At 42.4% G+C, this 22,492-nt stretch overlaps 1 protein-coding gene across 10 annotated transcripts in view; it reads right to left on the bottom strand.

Moving 5' to 3' along the window:
* COP1 (COP1 E3 ubiquitin ligase) overlaps positions 1–22,492 on the bottom strand; it is a 236,435-nt gene that overhangs the window by 173,797 nt on the left and 40,146 nt on the right. For all 10 annotated transcript variants that reach the window (XM_065554554.1, XM_065554553.1, XM_065554549.1 and 7 more), the window contains exons 5-6: positions 19,328–19,447; positions 17,049–17,117 (exon numbers count right to left, since the gene is read on the bottom strand). In XM_065554554.1, coding sequence (XP_065410626.1) covers positions 17,049–17,117; positions 19,328–19,447 — 189 coding nt within the window. The remainder of the gene's footprint in view (positions 1–17,048; positions 17,118–19,327; positions 19,448–22,492) is intronic.

The following is a 22,492-nucleotide window of genomic DNA, read 5'->3' as shown; positions in this document are numbered from 1 at the left end:
CTGGGCTCATTTATTTTGGTCACAAATGCAGTTAGTTCAGGGATTTAAAACTAGACTGCAGATGATTTACAAAACCAGAACATGCAGCATTGTATAAGTGGCAGCATCAGCTTGAGAAAGCCATAACTAGAATATTAATGGGCACGGTTGGTCTGGTTAGAGGTAATATTAGCAAAGCTGTCTGTAGGGGAAGCTTACACAGCATGTGTCCTAGTTATGTTCAGCTCTAGCTGTCAGTGTCATTAATCCCTCACTTTCATAAAGTCCATAAAAAAAATCACATTAAAACATTTCAAAAATGTAGCATGGACATAAATATCAGGAAATCTGCTCTAAAATTATTATTACTCTACAACATATTGGCTTGCAGCCAGAGATTAGAAAATGGCAAAGAAACAAGTGGCAGGTGTTGCAGTCATCTGGAAAAAAAAGTGGGCTCCGTTATATGTACTTAACTGCTATTAACTGTTACATAAACCTTGAAATGGGAGATCTGGGACTTCCTTTACTATCTGTAGAAGGACAAATCTTTTAAAGAAAGCACAGGCTTATCAGACAGTTGTTTTTACATTAAATACTAAGGACTTGTCTGCACAGGCACTTTACAGCGCTGCAACTTTCTCGTTCAGGGGTGTGAAAAAACACACCCCTGAGCGCTGCAGTTTCAGTGCTGTAAAGGGCCAGTGTAGACAGGTCACCAGCACTGGGAGCTATGCGCCTCCTGGAGGTGGTATTTTTAGCGCTTTAACATTGCTAGTGAAGACGTGCCCTAAGTAAGGATTGGTCTCATCCTACTCCCTGGAGAGTTCATAGTACTAAAAACAAACCATACTATTTAACACAAGTGACAGTCTTTGGAATAGCAGTAGGCATTTCAGGTGAGGACAGCCATATTGGGAGAGCTTTGTAAGAGCCCAGAGACTGTAAGAAGAGGGGTGTGGTGAGTCAAGACTGAGGTGTACTAAATCAGGTGGTGCTGCTATAATGTTTAAGCGGCAGATAGTAGTATTAGTCTCATTTTTGTGAGTACTAAGTCTATGCACAAACATTTTAAAAGAAACAAGTTACAGCAAGCTTATTCGGCCAACTAAACTAAGTAGCTGAACATTCAAACAGATCAATTTAGATGTCATCTTGTACCATGACATGTCTAAAGAACTGTTTTCAACATGAATATTTTATATGGTTTAGCTTTAGTCTAACAAAAACCGTTAAGTCCGTTTGTTTTCATTTTGATTACACTCTTCAATGGATAATTGAATTATGCTTTTCATCCATTGTAGGATGTTTTAGGGCTAGGTAGTTCTTATCTGATCATTTCTTTTCTCTGGATAGATAGCCTCACTATTCATATTATTTCCTCCCACCCCCACTTTTCTTGTGCAGACTTAAAGCAAGTCAGACTTGTCAATCACTGGGACAGTAATTGGCTCTACCCATCTTGGAATAGAGCCAGTAAAAATAGTTTCAGAGCTGTACTATACTACATTTCTGTTACAATGTGTGTACACACACCCTAATAATCCTATACCCCACTGAAAGCATCTTCTATAGAGCTAAAAAGGACTAATGTTATCAGGACTAATTAGAGGGGAAAATTTCAATCCATTGGGCCTTAAAAAAAGTTAACTTAGCTATACAGAGACCATACTACAGACACTCCCCAGGTTACGCAAACCTGACTTATGCAAATCCGCATTTACAGAAAATGTTCCATAAATTCCATAAGCTAGAAAGTTATTTTTGTGTGTGTTTGTTTTTGGCATAATGTCAGGTATAGCGTCCGTACCTACAACCAGGTCCATTATTCTTAGTCTGGGACTAATTAGCAGTGAAACACCCAAGTCAGAAAACAAAGATTGTATGGACTTTGTGTAGTGCACACCAACTTAAAGGAGTCTCCACATCCAATTTATAACATCTGATGAATGTGGAGGTGGATTTTATAAGCTTCATTGATACAGAATTTCACCCACCTGGCAATGGAGAACTTTGATATCTTGGCTTCCTTCTATTACAGAATAATAGAGGGTGAAAGACATGTGATTTCCTAAAACATTTAATCCTTTTGAAGTTAAGTTCTTTGCCTCTCCACAATGTGCCGTAATGTTTCCTTTCAGTGAACAGGGTAAGGATAACAGAATGGAAGACAACTTTATCTTTAAAGCAAGTCCCTAATTTGAGTAAAATGTGCACTAATGAGATGCCACTGAGAGCTTCAGTCACCATAAAGAGAAATAATATAGCAACAGGGTGAAGTGCTTCAAATGGAAGCTTTATAATAAACATCCAAAGTTGAGTTTTTAGGGGGCCACTGAAACTCATTGAGGATTAATAAGGATGCCACCCTCATAAATCACTTGCTCTGTGGATGGTTAATTCACTTTTGTTTGTCCAGGTCTTCCTTTTGCAGAAACTGAAAAGTGTATATTTATGCAGGATATTCACTTTCAGACCTAGGAAAATTCCATGTGTTTAGTTCTAGGGCATGGGGAAGATTCAGGGCATGGAGCAGAGCTAAATTGAATAACATTCTGACAAAAGTCATGATCTGCTGACAAGAGCTGAAATTAGAATTGGTTCTAGGGCCTCTGGCAAAACTGAATTTTCAGTTAGCTGTGTGACGTTGCACCCCATAATGCTTTATAGAAATATGCTCATGAGTGTAAACAACATAACTGGAATATGTTTTATGCTAGATATGCCATGTAACATATCTTTGCAAAGGTTTTGATCTACTGAATATATTCATCTTATTTGTATGCATGTATCATTTTTATATCTGAAGTTATGAGCGTTGGCTCTATGCTTGTATTTAAAGTGTTTGCTGTAGGAAGCACAGAGCAGATTTGGTCAACATAGTGTGAAGGGGTTATTCAAGTAATTGGGAGTACTTAACTAGCAATGAACTTTGGGAGACACCAATCCACATCTGAGCTTCCCTGGGAACATTCAAACTAACATGTAAACAATGGCGTCAGCCTGCAAAAAGCTGAATCATTCATACACATGTGACTTGCCCAGGTGGCTACAGACTCCATCTTGTGATTTTGCACAGGAGAACAAAGTGATTTCCGCCCACAAGACAAAGAATATAAAAGGCCCTGGAAACCTCTCCATTTTGTCTTCAGCGGGCCAAAGAGATGCCTGAAAGAAACTGGAACAAAGGACAGTAACTACTGGGGTGTGATTGCTGGACCCAGACTAGGAATGAGTCTAGTCTGTGAAAGAAACTTATTGGAACATCTCTGAGGGCAAGATTTACCTGCATTTAGTTTCCTACTGTATTAGGATTAGATTTGAGTGGTTTGGTTTTATTTTGTTTGGTAATTTACTTTGTTCTGTCTGTTATTACTTGAAACCACTTAAATTAGGGTGACCAGATGTCCCGATTTTATAGGGACAGTCGGGATTTTTGGGTCTTTTTCTTATATAGGCTCTTATCACCCCCCACCCCCGTCCCGATTTTTCACATTTGCTGTTTGGTAACCGTAACTTAAATCCTACGTTCTATACTTAATAAAAATCACCTTTTGCTTATTAATTAACCCAGAGCAAGTAATTAATACCTGGGGGGAGCAAACAGCTGTGCATCTCTCTCTATCAGTGTTATAGAGGGTGAACAATTTATGAGTTTACCCCATATAAGCTTTATACAGAGTAAAAAGGATTTATTTGGGGTTTGGACCCCTTTCGGGAACTGGATGTCTGGGTGCTAGAGACAGGAGCACTTCTTAAGCTGTTTTCAGTTAAGTCTGCAGCTTGTGGGGGACGTGATTCAGACCTGGATCTATGTTTGTAGCAGGCTAGCGTGTCTGGCTTAACAAGACAGGGTGCTGAAGTCCCAAGCTACCATGGAAAACAGACTCAGAGGTCATCTCAGCCCATCAGGTGGCAGTCCCAAGGGGGTCTCTGTGACCCAACCTGTCACAAGCTGGACCTAAGGCAGCCCACATTTCTAGCAACCTCTAGGAAAGAACGAACCCAGAATGACAAAATCAAGAACTGTGCTGGATTAAATCCCTTGAATAAAAGTGCAAGTCTCTCTGATATCAGATCAAGGGCTGTTGCTTCATTACAAAAAAAATTTCTCAGTGATTTAAGTGTTAATCTGGCTGCAAAATTCCATGGCCAACTGTGCCTGAGGACAAGGACAGCCATAGCTACTGACATAGCCACACAGACATACGAGACCCTCAAGAAATATCTTGCAAGTTCTTGAGCTTTCCCAACAGTCAAAGTCTCAAAGGCAGCAGGATATTGTGCCTTCCTCCTAAATTGATCCTTTCAGAGGGTGCTGACATAACTAAAGAACAAAGGTGAAATCATATGTGGTAAGAAGAGACAACTTTCTTGTTCTTCCAGGGAAGAGACACTGGGTAGTGAAAGATCAAAACACTGAAGGAAAGCAAAATCCCAGAGGAGAAGATAATTCTAGAGGGGTAGAACTTCATGTTGGGTAGTCACAACAGAAAAGGAGACACAGAAGGATGCCTGCTGGGATTCAGGCCCTTCCCTTTGTGGATCCAGAGAATGTCCAATTCTTGTTGGAAATGAGAAAAGGAGTGGATCTGAAACAAAGGCATCTGCAGGAAAAGCAGGTCCCCCAAAGAGCCATTGGACCCGAGTGTGGATGAGGGTCCAGACTACTCCAAAGAGCCCTCAAGACAGCTTTTTGTATAGCTTATTTGGGGAAAGCCAGTTCCACAACCTCTTCCACACGAAGGATCTGAGTACCTTGGATCCTAAGAGATCCCATTATCCTTAGACTCTTAGGATACTTCAAAGGAGGACCTATTACCTTGAACCCACAGGATCCAAGGCAGCCACCTACTCTAACATATAATTGGAAGCAATTTTTAACTGAATCTCTACTAGATTTAGAGGACCAATGCTCATCACGGGATGTATGTTCCTCCTCATGCTTCCTACTGTTCTTGGATCCCCACAGTGTGGGCACTGTGTCCTTAGCCCTGGTCTATACTAAGAGTTTAGGTCGAATTTAGTAGCATTAGATCGATTTAACCCTGCACCCGTCCACATGACGAAGCCATTTTTGTCAACTTAAAGGGGGTCTTAAAATCTATTTCTGTACTCCTCCCCGACGAGGGGTTTAGCGCTGAAATCGACATCGTCAAATTTGGAGGTAATGTGGACGCAATTCGATGGTATTGGCCTCCGGGAGCTATCCCAAAGTGCTCCATTGTGACCGCTCTGGACAGCACTCTCAACTCAGATGCACTGGCCAGGTAGACAGGAAAAGCCCCGCGAACTTTTGAATTTTATTTCCTGTTTGGCCACCGTGGCAAGCTGATCAGCACAGGTGACCATGCAGAGCTCATTGCAGAGGTGACCATGGAATCCCAGAATCACAAAAGAGCTCCAGCATGGACCGAATGGGAGGTATTGGATCTGATCGCTGTATGGGGAGACGAATCTGTGCTATCAGAACTCCGTTCCAAAAGACGAAATGCTAAAATATTTGGAAAAAATCTCCAAGGGCATGAAGGACAGAGGCTATAACAGGGGCCCGCGGCAGTGCTGCGTGAAACTTAAGGAGCGGAGGCAAGCCTACCAAAAAACTAAAGAGGCAAACGGCCGCTCCAGGTCAGACCCCCAGACATGTCACTTCTATGATGAGCTGCATGCAATTCTAAGGAGTGCCCCTACAACTACCCCATCCCTGTACGTGGACTCCTGCAAGGGAGTCTCACGCAACAGGAATGAGGATTTTGTGGATGAGGAAGATGAGGAGGTGGTTGAAGATAGCACACAGCACGCAAGTGGAGAAACCATTCTCCCCGACAGCCAGGAACTGTTTATCACCCTGGAGACATTACCCTCGCAACCTGGGCTCCCGGACCTTGAAGGTGGGGAAGGCACCTCTGGTGAGTGTACCTTTGTAAATATAATACATGGTTTAAAAGCAAGCGTGTTTAATGATTAATTTGCCCTGAAGACTTATAGATTCATAGATTCTAGGACTGGAAGGGACCTCGAGAGGTCATCGAGTCCAGTCCCCTGCCTGCATGGCAGGACCAAATACTGGTCTTGGGATGCATTCGCAGCCAGTAAAGCTACTGGAATGTAGTCAAGCAACATCCCTTTATCTCTCTGTGTTATCCTCAGGAGAGTGATATCATTCATGGTCACCTGGTTGAAATGAGAGAATTTTATTAAGGGGACATTCAGAGGTGGCCGTTCCTGCTGGGCTGTGTGCCTGTGGCTGAAAAGAAGTCATCCCCGCTGTTAGCCACATGGTGGGGGCGGAGGGGTGAAGCAATCATCCCAGAGAATTGGGTGTGTGGGGGGGGAGTTAGTTGGGTTTGTGCTGCATGTTAACCCAAAAACCACAGCCCCTCCTTTTAAATGGCCAACCCATTTTAAATGGTCAACCCAACTCTCCCTTTTTTCCTCCCGCAGCTGCAAATGTTTCAACGCTCCCCCTATCATCTCCATCCCAGAGGCTAGTGCAGATAAGGCGTCGAAAAAAAGTGCACTCGCGATGAACTGTTCTCTGAGCTCATGCAGTCCTCCCACACTGAAAGAGCCCAGCAGAATGCATGGAGGCAGACAATGTCAGAGTCCAGGAAAGCACAAAATGAACGCGAGGACAGGAGGGATGCACAAGAGGATAGACGGCTGGAGCAAGAGCAGCGGTGGCAGCAGTGTGATGAGAGGAGGCAGGATGCAATGCTGAGGCTACTGGAGGATCAAACTGATATGCTCCGGCATATGGTTGAGGTGCAGGAAAGGCAGCAGGAGCACAGACTGCCGCTGCAGCCAGTGTAACCAACTTCCCTCCTCCCCAGGTTCCATAGCTTCCTCACCCCGATGCACAAGAACGCGGGGCGGGGGGCTCCGGGCACCCAACCACTCCACCCCAGAGGACTGCCCAAGCAACAGAAAGCTGGCATTCAATAAGTTTTGAAGTGCAGTGTGGCATTGTTCTTCCCTCCTTCAATTCCCCACCCAGTGCTTCCCCCCTCCTCCACCCCTCCCAGGCTACCCTGGCAGTTATCCCCCTATTTCTGTGACTAATTAATAAAGAATGCATGAATTTGAAACAATGACTTTATTGCTTCTGCAAGCGGTGATCGAAGAGGGGAGGGCAGTTGGCTTACAGGAAAGTAGAGTGAACCAAGGGGGCGGGTTTTCATCAAGGAGAAACAAACAGAACTTTCACACCGTAGCCTGGCCAGTCATGAAACTGGTTTTCAAAGCTTCTCTGATGTGCAGCACGCCTTGCTGTGCTCTTCTAACCGCCCTGGTGTCAGGCTGCGTGTAATCAGCGGCCAGGCAATTTTGCCTCAACCTCCCATCCCGCCATAAATGTCTCCCCCTTACTCTCTCAGATATTGTGGAGCACACAGCAAGCAGTAATAACGATGGGAATATTGGTTTCGCCGAGGTCTAACCGAGTCAGTAAACTGCACCAGCGTGCTTTTAAACGTCCAAATGCACATTCTACCACCATTCTGCACTTGCTCAGCCTAGAGTTGAACAGCTCCTGACTACTGTCCAGGCTGCCTGTGTACGGCTTCATGAGCCATGGCATTAAGGGGTAGGCTGGATCCCCAAGGATAACTATAGGCATTTCAACATCCCCAATGGTATGTTCTGGTCTGGAAAGTAAGTCCCTTGCTGCAGCCGTTCAGACAGACCAGAGTTCCTGAAGATGCGAGCGTCATGTACTTTTCCTGGCCATCCCACGTTGATGTTGGTGAAATGTCCCTTGTCATCCACCAGTGCTTGCAGCACCATTGAAAAAATACCCCTTTCGGTTTATGTACTGGCTGCCTTGGTGCTCCGGTTCCAAGATAGAGATATGCGTTCCATCTATCGCCCCCCCACAGTTAGGGAATCCCATTGCAGCAAAGCCATCCATTAGGACCCGCACATTTCCCAGAGTCACTACGCTTGATAGTAGCAGCTCAGTGATTGCGTTGGCTACTTGGCAAATTACTGTGGGGGCTGCTGTGATCCCACTCCAAATTGATTCCCAACTGACCGGTAGCTGTCTGGCATTGCAAGCTTCCACAGGGCTATTGCCACTCACTTCTCAACTGTGAAGGCTGCTCTCATCTTGGTATTCCTGCGCTTCAGGGCAAGGGAAAGCAAGTCAAAGTTCCATGAAAGTGCCCTTACGCATGCGAAACAGCCACTGGGAATCATCCCAGACCTGCAACACTATGCGGTCCCACCATTCTGTGCTTGTTTCCTGGGCCCAAAATCGGCGTTCCACAGCTATAACCTGTCCCATTAATAGCATGATCTCCAAAGCGCTGGGCCCTGCGGTTTGAGAGAGTTCTGTGTCCATGTACTCATCACCGCGCTGCAGTCGCAGCCTCCTCCTCGCCTGGTTTTTCAGGTTATGGTTCAACATAAACTGCACGATAATGCGCGATGTGTTTACAATGTTCATGACTGCTGTCTTGAGCTGAGCGGGCTCCATGCTTGCTGTGGTATAGCATCTGCTGCCAGAGCAGGAGAGCAGAGTGGCAGTGGAAGCAGTCGTTCGATGACGATGGTTTGCAGCCCTATTGCACCGCCTGCTGCCAGCAACACCCAGGACACAACAGCAGCGGCTGAGCTTGCCGTGGTATAGCGTCTGTGCAGAAAAAAAGGCGCGAAACAATTGTCTGCCATTGCTCTCACGGAGGGAGGGACTACTGACAACATGTACCCAAAACCACCCGCGACAATGTTTTTGCCCCATCAGGCAATGGGAGCTCAACCCAGAATTCCAATGGGTAGCAGAGACTGTGGGAATTGTGGGATAGCTACCCACAGTGCAACGCTCCGAAAGTCGACGCTAGCCTCGGAGTGTGGACGCACTCCACCGACTTACAAAGCACAAATTTCAGATCTTTTCCTCTTTGGGATAAGTCTCTGGAGATCATTGGTCAGAAGAACCTGAGCAAGACAGACAGACTGTTGATGTCTTGCTGTGGAAGCTTTTGCCACATCCATTGTGGAAGAGCTTAGTTTGCAAAGAATTTTTGAGTCTCCTACATTTACTGGGAAATCCCATATGTTTTTGATATCACAACCTCTTATGTCACGTTATGAAGCCTTTGAACAACAAGTGAAAAGGAATGCAGAGCTTTTTGGAAGAAGACAGGCATATATCCCAATAGTCTGTTTTATCTTTACTTGTGAAGTTTGGAATCTGGAGGTTCCAGGCAGATATGCAGATAGTTGATGAATCTGGGACACCCACTCAGGATAATTCACCTTTCTCTGCAGAGGAGTGGTTTCTCCCTGCCCCCCTAGTTGAATTCCACCAAGAAGGAGAAACTTTCCCTTTTTATTGATTTGTAGAGTGGTGTCAGGAACAAAGCCCTGAATTCAGGATCTTTTAAGCAGAAAGCAGAACTCTCGAGGGAGGAAAGTCATCATGTGAATCATTAAGAATGTTAAGTTTCTCTTAAAAAAAAATCCTGTCTAACTTTGGTAAGGGAAAATGACTTTGGAGGCTCTTGGACAGAGCTAGGTGGAGAAGCAGTAGTAATGCTCCTTCAAGCTCAGCTAGGAAAAGTGACAGGGGAAGATCGCCTACAGTGAATAAATTCACTATTGCCTTTGCTTAGAGAGAAAGAGAAAGAATGGGAGAAGGGAGATGAAAGTAACAACAGACTGCTCAAAAAAAAAAAACAGAACCACTGAAGGAAGGTTGCTAGGCACCACAGAATGAGGCTGGATGGTTAGCAATAACAGCAGCTGAGGCAAGGGCTGGGGGGGAGGGGGAGAGGAATAAGAGAGGTACAGCTGTCCCAGAGAGTGAGAAACCCCTACAGCTTTTTCTGCTCTGGGAAAGATACCAGAAAGTACCCTTGTAAGAAGTGGTGCTGTGACTGTACCAGTAGAAACTGAAGTGGCCAGAGATAAAGAGGAACTGGACAACATACAGAGGGAAACTCCCATATGACAAGAAAGGTTTGTTCCTCCATGAAGGACTGAGCGGATTGGCATTTCTTCTCCATCTTAATGTCATCACAGTCTTATCCTCTATTTCAGGGGCGGACAAACTACAGCCCATGGGCCGCATCCGGCCCACCAACTGTTTTAATCTGGCCCTCAAGCTCCCGCTGGGGAGCGAGATCTTGGGCCGCTCCGCACAGCTCCCAGAAGCAGCGGCATGTCCCCTCTCCAGCTTCTATGCATAGGGGCAGCCAGGGAGCTCCGCTCGCACACTGCCCCTGCCCCAAGCGCCACCCCCACAGCTCCCATTGGCCTGGAACTGTGGCCAATAGGAGCTGCAGGGGCAGCGCCCGCGGACAGGGCGGTGCGCAGCAGAGCCGCCTGGCCCTGCCTCTGCGTAGGAGACAGAGGGGGGACATGCCGCTGCTTCCGGGAGCTGCTTGAGGTAAGTGCTACCTGGAGCTTGCACCCCTGAACCACACCCCAATGCCCCACCCCCCCCATGCCCCAACCCCCTACCCCAGCGTTGATCCCCCTCCGAACCCCTCGGTCCCAGCCTGGAGCACCCTCCTGCACCCCAAACTCCTCAGCCCCAACCCAGAGCCTGCACCACCAGCCAGAGCCCACACTCCCCCACAAACCCCAACCGCCTGCTCCAGCCCTGATCCCCCTCCCACCTTCCAAACCCCTCAGTCTCAGCCTGGAGCACCCTCCTACACCACAAACCCCTCATCCCCAGCCCCACTCCAGAGCCTGTACCCCCAGCCAGAGCCCTCATCCCCTCCTGCACCCCAACCCCAATTTTGTGAGCATTCATGGCCCACCATACAATTTCTATACTCAGATATGGCCCTCGGGCCAAAAAGTTTGCCCACCCCATTCTATTTTGTGGTCTCCCTGAGAGGGAAAATTGCTGCTAGCTGTGGAGGAGAAAATCCCTATGCTCTGCAAAAAAAAAAAAACAGGGATGCCCGCAAGTCTGTGGGAACAGAACTGGCTGTATCCTGAAATGGGTGGAGCCAATCCTATCCCAATCTGGCTCTGCCTCCAAGTCAATGCAGCACAGAGAAAACCATAGTAGAAACAGTTAATATGAGACTTTAGTTTTGGTTATATTAACAACATAACTGAGTACTATTATAAAAATTATATTACATAGGTATTGAACGCCAAGCACTATCAAAAGCACATGAGTCCAATAAGGTTCCTTTTAGTATGAGACAGCATCACCACTTTATCATTTGAGCAAAAAAAACCTATCAAAACAAAGTGAGTCAGACACATGTATCAATGAATACATAATAGATTAAAGTCTCATTTTGTTCCCTACATACTAGCAATTTTCTAGGCTTACTGTCATCTAATTCAGTTCTAATATCCCTTATTAAAAAGCTTGATATGTAAAGAAGCTTAAATAACTGAGTTTTTAAAGACAGGGGCTAGGAAAGTCCTACAACAACTGTAAATCCACCTCAGGAGTCATGGAATGTAATCAAGAATTTGTGACACAATGGAAGAATGATTGATTTCTAGCTTTGTCACCTCCCCTTGCCTACTCATTATCCTGTCCATGTGTGTAGATACTAAGCAATAAGGTTTGACAGGTAAAGTGATTAGCAAGAGCTAATCGCAACCCTGGAGAATTCATGCTTCTAATTCCTTGCGATTATCCCACACTAAGTATCCTTATTTCTACAATTTCACATCTTCATTATAGGGAAGGAACAAAAAGTTTGAGACATATTGATGAGGCAGAAAGATAACTATTCTGAAATACTGAACAGGCAATTTCAGCAGAGCAAAACTGCAACACTTCAGGATTACTCTGCTCCTCTGGGATACTCACCTGCTGAAAAATAATACTCATCACATGACACATGGGGCCTCATTAATTAAATGCAAAAGACTTAATGCAGCATTAAGAGTATGCTATTAGAAAAAATTCACAAATTCCAATAAAGATGAAAAATAATATTTATGTTAGAGCTCCACAAGCTATGTTCATGAATATGTGTATCAATAGACCGCTTTCCCTATGCACAAATATGACACTTGAGATAAACTAATGCGCTCACACCCATAGATCCTACATTTGGATATATGGGGTCAAAATATTTTCTGCAGATGACAAGACTTGGGACATAATCGTTCCGAAGTTTGGTGGGCTTCATAACAGTGAAAAGCACTGGAATCTGTCTAAGGAGCAACTGGTAAGCTCTTTCTTTATAGTTAAGTGTACAGTTGAGAGATGTTTTTCCCTTTTGTTGTAAATGATACTGGCCAACTAATTTTAGAAGTGTTTTTAAATTAAATATATGTAAATACACCATGAGACAATGTGTGATTTTAAATTATATATATATATATATATATATATAAAAAATTAAATTAAACCAGACCAAAAAAAAAATTGCATTTGCGCAATGTGGCTGAGTTAACAATGCTGTTGTGAAACCTTAACTTTTAACATTGTTATTTTAACTGTGCAATTGTAACTGGGGTTTGCATTTTTTTTTTTTTATTAAAGAAAAGCTAAAAAATATTCCAGAGCTGTTTAGCTTGACCTTAGCAAGCCCCTTGCTCTACACCTTTTTCAGCAGAAGAGATTGTCGGATCAAGGAACTAAGAAATGTATACTTAATTAACCATGCACACACATGGAAAACACATGTCCATGTTAAATTTGCACTGCACACAAATAGATTTTCTATTATGAATGATTAATACATACTTTTCAAAGAAGTTGTACTTCTGCTTTGTTTAAAAGGCATTGGTATCCATGAGTTTCAAACTTAAGCCATTTTTGTTCATAGGATTTTTTTCTAGGAAAGGTGGTTAGAATATTTTAATTACACGGGGAAAGTTATTTTTGCACCATGTTTCCAAACTCAAAAGGATTTTGCTCAAATTTAAAAAAAAAAAAAAAAAAAAAAAAAAAAACACCTTTGTGAAGAAACCATGCATGGATAACTTCAGCCCCAAAAGATCAGTGTTTTAGAAAGTTACGAGCATGTGAAAACAAGGAACTATAATGGGAGATTCTTCTGCAATTGCTACAACTTACATTTCCCTTTTAGAGGACCAATGAACATGAAATTGAAAGATGTTTTTTCAACTTAAGAACTGAGTCATGTTCTGCTCCAAAGTGCAAGTACATAAAAGTACACCTCTACCCCAATTTAACGCTGTCCTCGGGAGCCAAAAAGTCTTACCGCGTTATAGGTGAAACTGCGTTATATCGCACTTGCTTTGATCCGCCGGCGTGCGCCCCCCCGCCCCGGAGCACTGCTTTACCGTGTTATATCTGAATTCATGTTATATCGGGTCGCGTTATATCGGGGTAGAGGTGTAGCATCTTCTTATAACTATAGACCTTCTCCTTAAGAGCATCCAGGAGCATTTGGTTACTTTTCTGACCAAAATAAAAGCTTTATTATTTATTTCTATTTCAGACCCAACACAATTAAGACAGATAGATTCTATGCTGGCTCACAAACAGTTATCACAAATTCTAATTGCAGAATTTTTATTGTTGGTGATGTGAGAGCCCAAAAGTATGGAGCTCCATGTTCTGAATCCAGACTGAGTTTTCAGTTTTAGGAGTTGGAAAAAAAAAATTTATAAACTCAAAATGAGCCAATCTGATCTGGAGCCATCAAGAGACTCTGAATATAGAATTCCAAGAAGCTACTTTTACAAAGTAAGAGAATAAAAAGTCAGTAAGAATCTTAGGACTTACAGCTTCAAAAATAATAGTATCTAATCTATTTGGTGGTTTACAATACATGTTATTTCAACCACCTTATAGGCATATAACTTGTTCCAATGTCCTTGCAACTAGGGCTGTAGCTGTTTATTATGTACTTTGAATATGCTGGTATCCAGAATGACACAGGTAAATTCACTCTGGGACCTTATCAAGCGTACAGTATCAGACAAGGAATTTATCTAGCTTGTCTAGGAACTGCAACACAAGTGTTATGAAAAAAAAAATCAACCTCTGTTTAGAAAATCCTGTAATAATAATGTACTGCAGCAGGTTAGGAAATGTCGCTTCCAAACCATATATCTTAAAGGAATATCAAATTATGCCAAAAAATCAAAACAGACACTTGCCACTCTACAGAAAAAGAGCTTTTCTAACCCAACTTGCTCTTAGGGTACATCTATGCTGCAATTAGACACCCGCAGCTGGCCTATGTCAGCTAACTTGGGCTTGTGGGGTTGTAAAACTGCAGTGTAAATGTTTGATCTCAGGCTGGAGCCCAGGCTCTGGGACCCTCATCTCTCATGGGGTGATGGCTCTGGCTCAGGATGCAGGCTCTAGGGTGGGGCTGGGGATGAGGGCTTTGGGGTGCAGGAGGGTGCTTGAGCTGGGACCGAGGGGTTCAAAGGGGGATCAAGGCTGGGATAGGGGATTGGGGCACAGGGAGGGGTAGTTCAGGGATGCAGGCTCCAGGCAGCATTTACCTCAAGGAGCTTCTGGAACAGCAGCATGTCCCCCTCCGGCTCCTATGCAGAGGCGCGGCCAGGCAACTCTGCTGCGCGCCGCCACATCCCCTGCAGCTCCCACTGGCCACAGTTCCCAGCCATTGGGAGCTGCGAGTGTGGCGCTTGGAGCAGGGGCAGCGTGTGGAGTGGAGCCCCCTGGCTGCCCCTATGCATAGGGGCCGCTGCTTCTGGGAGCCGTGCGGACCAGCCCCGACCCTGCTCCCCGGCGGGAGCCGCACAGAACGGGGCAAGCCCCAGAACCCGCTCCCCAGCAAGAGCTCGAGGGCCAGATTAAAACGGCTGGTGGGCCGGATGTAGCCCACAGGCCGTAGTTTACCCACCCCTGCACTAGAGGCATGTCTCCACTGCAAAGTTAACTCAGGTGACCAGCACGCAAGGTTAGCCTCAGCTGGGAATGAGCAGCCACAGTGCAAAACAATACTAGAATTACAGTGTCCTGACTGGTGCCGCACTCACCCGGGTGCATTGCTAGGAATTCTTTGTACTGCTGCAAGCTGAGCCGCTTTGATTCTTTTGGGAGAACTTGTTTGTCCTTCTAGGCATACAAATGGAAGCCTCACTCAGGTTTTAGCCTTCAGCCACAGACAAACCAGCTAGCTTGAGTTGAAAGCATCAAACTCAGGTGAAAGGATTATGTGTGTGGATGGGAGGGGAGCGGGGTAATGCCAGAGTAAGAGCCAAGTTAACTTTGCAGTGAAGACCTATCTTGATTCAAATTTTTGAAGTTTTCTTCATAACCATAACAGCTAGAGGTTTTTGTTTATTTAAGATGAAAGCAGAGATACTGAAGATAAGGGGACCAGATAGCAAATGTGAAAAAATCTGGATGGGGGTGGGAGTTAATCGGTACCTATTTAAGAAAAATCCCCAAATATGGGGACTGTCCCTATAAAATCGGGACATCTGGTCACCCTAACTGAATACTAAGATAGGTGCTAAACACATGAACAAACCAATCCAAGTTCTATTACCACCCAAAATGAACATACTTCTCTGAGCAAAGTTTTTTACCCTTCCTTCTTTTAAATTGTGCATTAAAACGTTTAAGAGAAGCAGGGTTAAGAACTACAAGGTGCATGCTTTATAAAGTACAGAAAATAGAGAGGGAAGAGATCCATTAGGGTTATCGAAGACCATGCCCAACCAATGCAGAACTGCAGTCTGTTAGAATCTAGTTTTAAACTATGTAAATCATAGTGCTTTCATATTGGAAGTTACTCCTAGTCTAATAAACCCTGTATTTAAGAAATTATTCCTGATATTGAACCTAAATTTCTCTGTCTCTGTTCCATCCCATTACTCCTCCCCAGGGGCCTTATCTACCGAAGAGTGCCATCAACTTCAATGGGCTTTGAATCAGGCTTTATAACTTTCTTGGCCACTCTGGACAGTTCCTCTGCTATCATTGGTATTTACAGCCTGATAATACTTTAGGCTTACACTCTTGTTGCCCCCCTCACTAGTCAAACAGCAAAGCTATACATGTTCTACTTTAAATCTTTCATCAAAAATCAACCCCTCCAGATCCCCAGCCATTTTGGAGACTTTTTATTGCAATTCTTTCCAATTGGTTGGTATATTTCTGATACTAAGGTTTGCAGCATTGTATAATATTCCAGGTGCAGTTTCATTACAAATGGAACCACCACTTCCATGGTTTTGGACATGATACCTACACATCAACTCTCTCTCCCAAAAAAAGGGAGGGGGAATCTACATGAAATACGAGTTTGTAATGCTGTATGTTGGTAGAAGAGCCAATTTTCTATCCACCATCACCTCCATGTCTCTTGTTCCATTTTGGCATTATTACTTTCTAAGTCCCTCTTCCCACACTTTTGATTATTCATGTTTTGGATTTTTTCTGTGCTGTATTACCTTCCTTTTATTTTTCCTATTTTAATCTCATTGTTATTTTCTGCCCATTTAAAAAAAAAAAATCCACCATCCTGAGTGCCTTTATATTAATTCTTTGTTCTTACTGATTTTTTGTAACTTATCCCCATTTGGTACTGTGACTGCGTGAAATTAACATTCTTCCAGATCCTGAAAACATTGACATTTTTGATACATTTTGAAAACAATTTTAAAAGGTGCCTACCAGCCTTCACTCCCTCACTTTTCATTTTCCCCTCACACTTGCATCTTGTTTCAAGAATTTGCCACAAGTTGCCAGCACGCACTCTTTCCTTTACAATTTCCCCTCTCTACATGTATGCAAACCACAATATGAAACAAAAAGGCAATGTAGGTTAAAGACCAAAGCTTCGTATTTAAACTGATCTATTCTCCTTGAAATCCAGGTACACCTCTACCCCGGTATAACGCTGTCCTCTGGAGCCAAAAAAATCTTACCGCGTTATAGGTGAAACCACGTTATATCGAACTTGCTTTGATCCGCTGGAATGCGCAGCCCCCCCCCGAGGACTGCTTTACCGCGTTATATCCAAATTCGTGTTATATCGGGTTGTGTTATATCAGGGTAGAGGTGTATTTCAAATATCCCTGGGCAGCTGAGAATTTTCTTCGCAGTGAGGAGATCATTTCAGGCTGACCTATTTTCCTTCTTTAAAAGGCCTCACCCAGTAGCGAAAACAAACAAAATCTGCTACCTCTCTTTTATTTCTCCTGGCAACCTTGAGGAATTCCATAAGGATCTGTAGTTGGGCAGCATGGGACTCCTGTAACAGAAAATTAAATTTAAAGAGAAAAGGTAGATAAATTTAATGCACAATTCACAGCAGGCATGGAAACAAATCACTTTCATTTAGAAGTAGGGGAAAGGAGCAGCACATTAAGTCACAATTACAAGTAAGGTGGTTTTGCTTTGCTTCTAGGTTTCAAAGTTCTGGTTGGCACATGGCAAAGTTTTACATTAGATTACACAAATATTCTCCTTTTGTGTATTACAAGTGGTTAATAGGCAAAGCACATTTTTCACTCTCATCCCACTTGGAGTGATTTCAGACCCTTTTGGAACAAAGGTTGCTCATCTTCCACTGTTGGCAGATCTTGAGCTTTCACCTCTAATCAATCAACATGCTCAAGTGGAATAATTTGGTTTCAGAAAATGACAACCCTTTCCCCAAATGAACATTTCACAAAGCACAAAAAGAGCTTCTGTAACAGAAAATAAATTTGCTAGTGAAGATTAACTGTTTTGGGAAAGGGAAAGAGGTGTTTCCGTTTCCCAAATAAATTAATTCTTTACGTTTTTCTTTGCAATGACCAGAACCTTGAGGCGGCAAGAAGGAAACAGGAATGTAGATTCTCTCTCACTACTCCTAACATCAGTGCAGCACTAATACGGGACTGGCATATGGAAGAGCAATTTGCACAGATCTTAGAAAAACTCATTTACAGTAGCTCAAAGGTGGGCCGGGGGAAAGGGCATCAGGGATCCATTATGGGGGGAAAAAAAACAGCTGAGAAGGATGGGATAAACTACTTTTCTGGTCTGGTTCTTTTGCTATTGTAAGATGGTTCCATAATAACCAGAAAAGGAGGTAGGTAAAATTTACAGAGGAATACTTTCAGTTTTTAAATCGGAATGGGTACCTCCAAAAGTGTAAGTGAAGCATTACTATTCCAACACCTATATGATGCTTCTATTCTGAAGAGGATAGTCTTATAACTGAACAGGATATCAGCTCTCCATTTCAAAGCTCTCTGCTCAATCATATTTGTGGTGATAACCTGATGTGTTTCATGTGTGTCATTCCAGGACTTCCAGAAGAAAACAGATTTACTATGAAGTCTGACCCCAGCCCAATGGAGAACTTTAAACAATACCCCCAAGGGGGTCTGCCCTCTATACACAGGAAAGTATACGTGTAAATCCCACACAATCTGATTAAAAGACCTCTTTTACATTTAATATAGCAATTGTTACCAGAAATGTAAAAGGGATTTTTCTTTAGTGTATTTCGTTTCCCCACCGGAACCGAGCAAAAAGATTATGACTTAATTGATCCTGAAAGCCTCCAAGAGTTCTTAATCAAAAATTATTGTTCTAATGTACATGCCACTGGCATAAAGTCTGCCCATCCATGTATCAACTGCCAGCTAATTCCACATCCAATATTAGACCACTTCCCCTCTTACACACACACTTCTTCATCGACTGGGTTGCATTAGGCCTGTCTCCTAACACATTGTTAGTTTCAGCTGATCATTTTCCAGCAAGATAGCCAGTTCCAGAATTATACTCAAATACCAATTATAACATTATACAAAAACAAAGACTTCAGTTTATTCAGTGACAGACTGCTTTGTACCTTATAAACATTCATACTGCTATGATACACAAGACAACTACAGTTTTCCTTTAAGCATTAAAAAAAAGTCCTGATTTTCAGAGATGCTGATCACTCAAATTCTCTTGGCTTCACATTGGGAGCTATAAGAGCTAAAAATCTCATGTTTCACAGTAACTCCTTCAAGTGCAAATAAATTAGTAAACATATGGAACTCCCCCTTATAGGGTTATTGTTTAGTTAGATCCTCAAATTTTACATTGAAGTGAAATGTTCACTTAGCAAATGTCTAATTATATCAAAGAAAGACCGTGTACTCTAACTGCCACTTACTGTATTCCCTTTCCCACTGAAATTTTCTCTCAGCTTTCCCTTCAGCATGATCCTGCCTCAAGTGAGATCATAAATAAGTGTTTATTGCATCATACTCCAATACTGGACATAGGTTGCTGTCATGAAAGTCAGTGAGATGGAGAAGCGCTCAATACTAGAGCAATGGGATCCTATAGAAAACCCTAAGATTAATTCTGCATTATGATTCCATTGCAGAAACAAGGAAATCTTTTTGGAAGGAAGATGCCTGTGATTAATCACAATTTATTAGTAAATGAAATAAGACAAGAAAAGCTCCTTACTGCCTCCAACTGCTTCTTCTTTTGCACAAGCAGCTCCAACATCAAGTTAACATTGGCCAAGTCAAGGTTATCTTGATCAGTTCCCAATAAATCTTGAAATATCTGCCATCTGTGTCCATTCTAAAAAAAGGACAAGAGAGCAGAGGAAGAGAAGGTAAATACCAGTCAGTTATTTGACATAAGATATTTAAACTAGTATTGCAGTATTTCATCCTTTGTAAAGTACACAACAAAGTAGTTTTCAAAAAGAAGAATTCCCCAAAAGGTATAGGAAACAGTTATTTATCCTGTGATATATCACACCCCAGCAACAACTTATCTTGTAGGGGAAGTAGTTTGATGAACTACCCTATGCTAGGGTAGAGCTGTAAGGTAGACCTTGTATGGGGAGACTTTGACAAACCAGTAAAGTGCCTAAAACCACTATGGCTTATTGTTCAAAAGCAACCTAGTCAGCAGGCTGTAAAGTGGCCATGCAGCTTGACCAAGACAGGAGGGGAGGGGGGGTTAGGGTGCCTCAGAAAGGCAGCTTGACCCCGCATCCTTCCTGATAAGAATTGTGTTGAAGTTGCTGATACATGCATTTTAAAAGAGCAGGATGTACCCCCAGGAATGTCTATTGGGGTCTCAAGGCTGCAAGCTCTGGAAAAACCTACACCTGGTTAATCAATAATCAGAAGGAACCTCTTGCTTGCCCATTGGAACTGCTTGCTTAACAAGTTTTCTTTAAGGGACATGTCATTCTATTACTAACGTATAAATAAAGGGGAAAAAGCTTGAGATGGGGGACTCATGTGGGGACTCTTCAGGACTGGTCTCTCCCTTTGGATGCATCTTGTGTTCCCCAACGGCAGACGGGCTGTCACTGTGCACCTCGAGAGCCACACTCAGCTTTGGTAATTATCAAGGGTTGGGGGTGTTTTACTAATCTTGTTGCGGACGTGTGTAAGTGCTTGAGTCTAAGTAAAGTTTAGCTTTAAGTGAAAGCACTCATGTTGTCCTGTTTGTGCCAGCCATCTATCGGTCGGATGGCCGTGTCTCCTGATTTATTTCTTGAAAGAACCCTGGGTAATAACCTGTGTGTTTACCACAAGTCTGGTGCTATTATTAACTTCAGGAATTGGCAAAACAAGTAGAGAAATCTTTAGCTCTCACTAAGAAACAAAGCCAGATAAAAACTGACTTTTTTTATTAAACATCAAGATGTTTTATTACGCTGCAGGATCTAAGAGTTTGGTGAAAGTTCTCCGATTTTCATTTATGGACTACTCACGCATTTTCAGTTAAGCATATGCGTTCACAGGACTGGGGATAAAAGCGGTAAACAACCCAATATTGTGCATAAGCAAAGTTTATTGTTTTGCTATGGCATGTGTGCATTACAGCACCAAGTATGAGTAATGTAACAAGAATATACTACATTTATCAAGTAAAGAAAAGCACATTTTCATTTCAAGATGTTCATTTCTGAAGTGATAGGTTCCATTTCTCCTTCACAAGTCTCTCATGCTGAAACACATTGGATTTTAATATAATAGAAAAAGTTGAAATAACTCCTAATAGGTGGCTTGTAGGGTTAGGAGAGGGTATATGTGTGTGAGATAAACAAGATCCTATTTCAGCACTTTTAAGACATCCATATTTTAATAATTAGGGCAATTTGGACAGCAGCAACAATTCTTTACACTGTGGTTAATCCATTTCTACGTATAACTATTTCTATATGGGACAATCCAGTTTTCAAATTAATAAAAAAAAATCTTAGAGTGCAATTAACTGACTAGAGAAATAATTTTTAAGTATTTCAACAATCAAAAATTTTTGGTTTAGAAATAAGTTGACAATACTTACACCTCAGAAAGTCAAACAAACTACATTTAAATTAGAAGTGTTGTAAATAACCTGCTCAATCCAAAAATTTTAGCCATAAGAAAAAAAATGAGTGTCATCCACATACAACTGTATTTCCTTTTATAAAATGCTTAGTAGATAGTTTAAGGAAATCATGAATACAAAAGATCTCAATTTTAATCTGGCACTAAGCTACTGGAAAAAGTTATATAATATTAAAACAAGTCCATTTGATTTGAAACAAACTAATACAACCTGAAATATCTTCTAACACATGCTGGATTCCAGTAAGAATGGAAAAAATAGGAAGAACAGAATAAATGTTGGCGTTACAGAAAACATTTTTTTCTCATTTGACATTGCCCCATGCAAAGTTTATTTTGGACAAAATATTTCAGAATACTTGTAAATTTAAAATTAGTGATATCTTTGAAGATCCAAGAATTTTTATTTGAGGAGACCTTAAAAAAGGGTATACACCTCTACCCCAATATAACGCTGTCCTCGGGAGCCAAAAAATCTTACCGTGTTATAGGTTAAACCGCGCTATATTGAACTTGCTTTGATCAGCCGGAGCGTGCAGCCCCACCCCCCGGAGTGCCGCTTTACCGCGTTATATCCGAATTAGTGTTATAGCGAGTCGCGTTATATAGGGGTAGAGGTGTAATTATAAGAAGGGCTAGGCTTAGAGGAAAACAGAATTCTGCAGAAATAAAAAATAATCTCCACATTGCTAAATGGATACATCAGGCTGAATAAGCAAATTTAGGGAAAACATTCCAATAAAATGAGGAATACACATTTTTAAAGAAATAAGTCAGCTCCTTGAGGTGCATGATTCACATGTAGTATGGATAAAGATGCCACATTTGCTTATGGTATACATTATTATACTTGCTTTAAACAATTATTAAAGGGACTGGGCAAAATCGGTTAGCTATTACAGGTGCTTTTAGCTGAAGGTCCAATTCAACTGGACAGGAAGACTTGGGGATACTTCAACATGGTCTTTTAATTAAGCAAGAACTCCCTACAGGTTTCTGTAGTGCAGGTTTCACTTTTTTTTTTTTTTTAAATGCAACTTGAATTTCTTCTCAATATTGAAAATGCAAATTTAGAACAAAGAAAGCAAACATACATAAAGTTTGTTAGTATACAAGTGTCTAGTAGGTATTTTTATTTGCTGCCAAAATGTAAACATGAGTATTTTTGGAATACACTCATGACAGTAAGTTTCCATGATAGTTATCTGTATCACAGAAGAACCTAGTGGTGTGTTTCTCATAAGTGTGCTATCAATAGGGAGCAGGACAA

Source organism: Chrysemys picta, chromosome 8, assembly GCF_011386835.1.
Source record: "Chrysemys picta bellii isolate R12L10 chromosome 8, ASM1138683v2, whole genome shotgun sequence".
Taxonomy (NCBI): Eukaryota; Metazoa; Chordata; order Testudines; family Emydidae; genus Chrysemys; species Chrysemys picta.
Note: the sequence above shows the minus strand (reverse complement) of the source record. Positions and strands in the feature narration are given on the sequence as shown.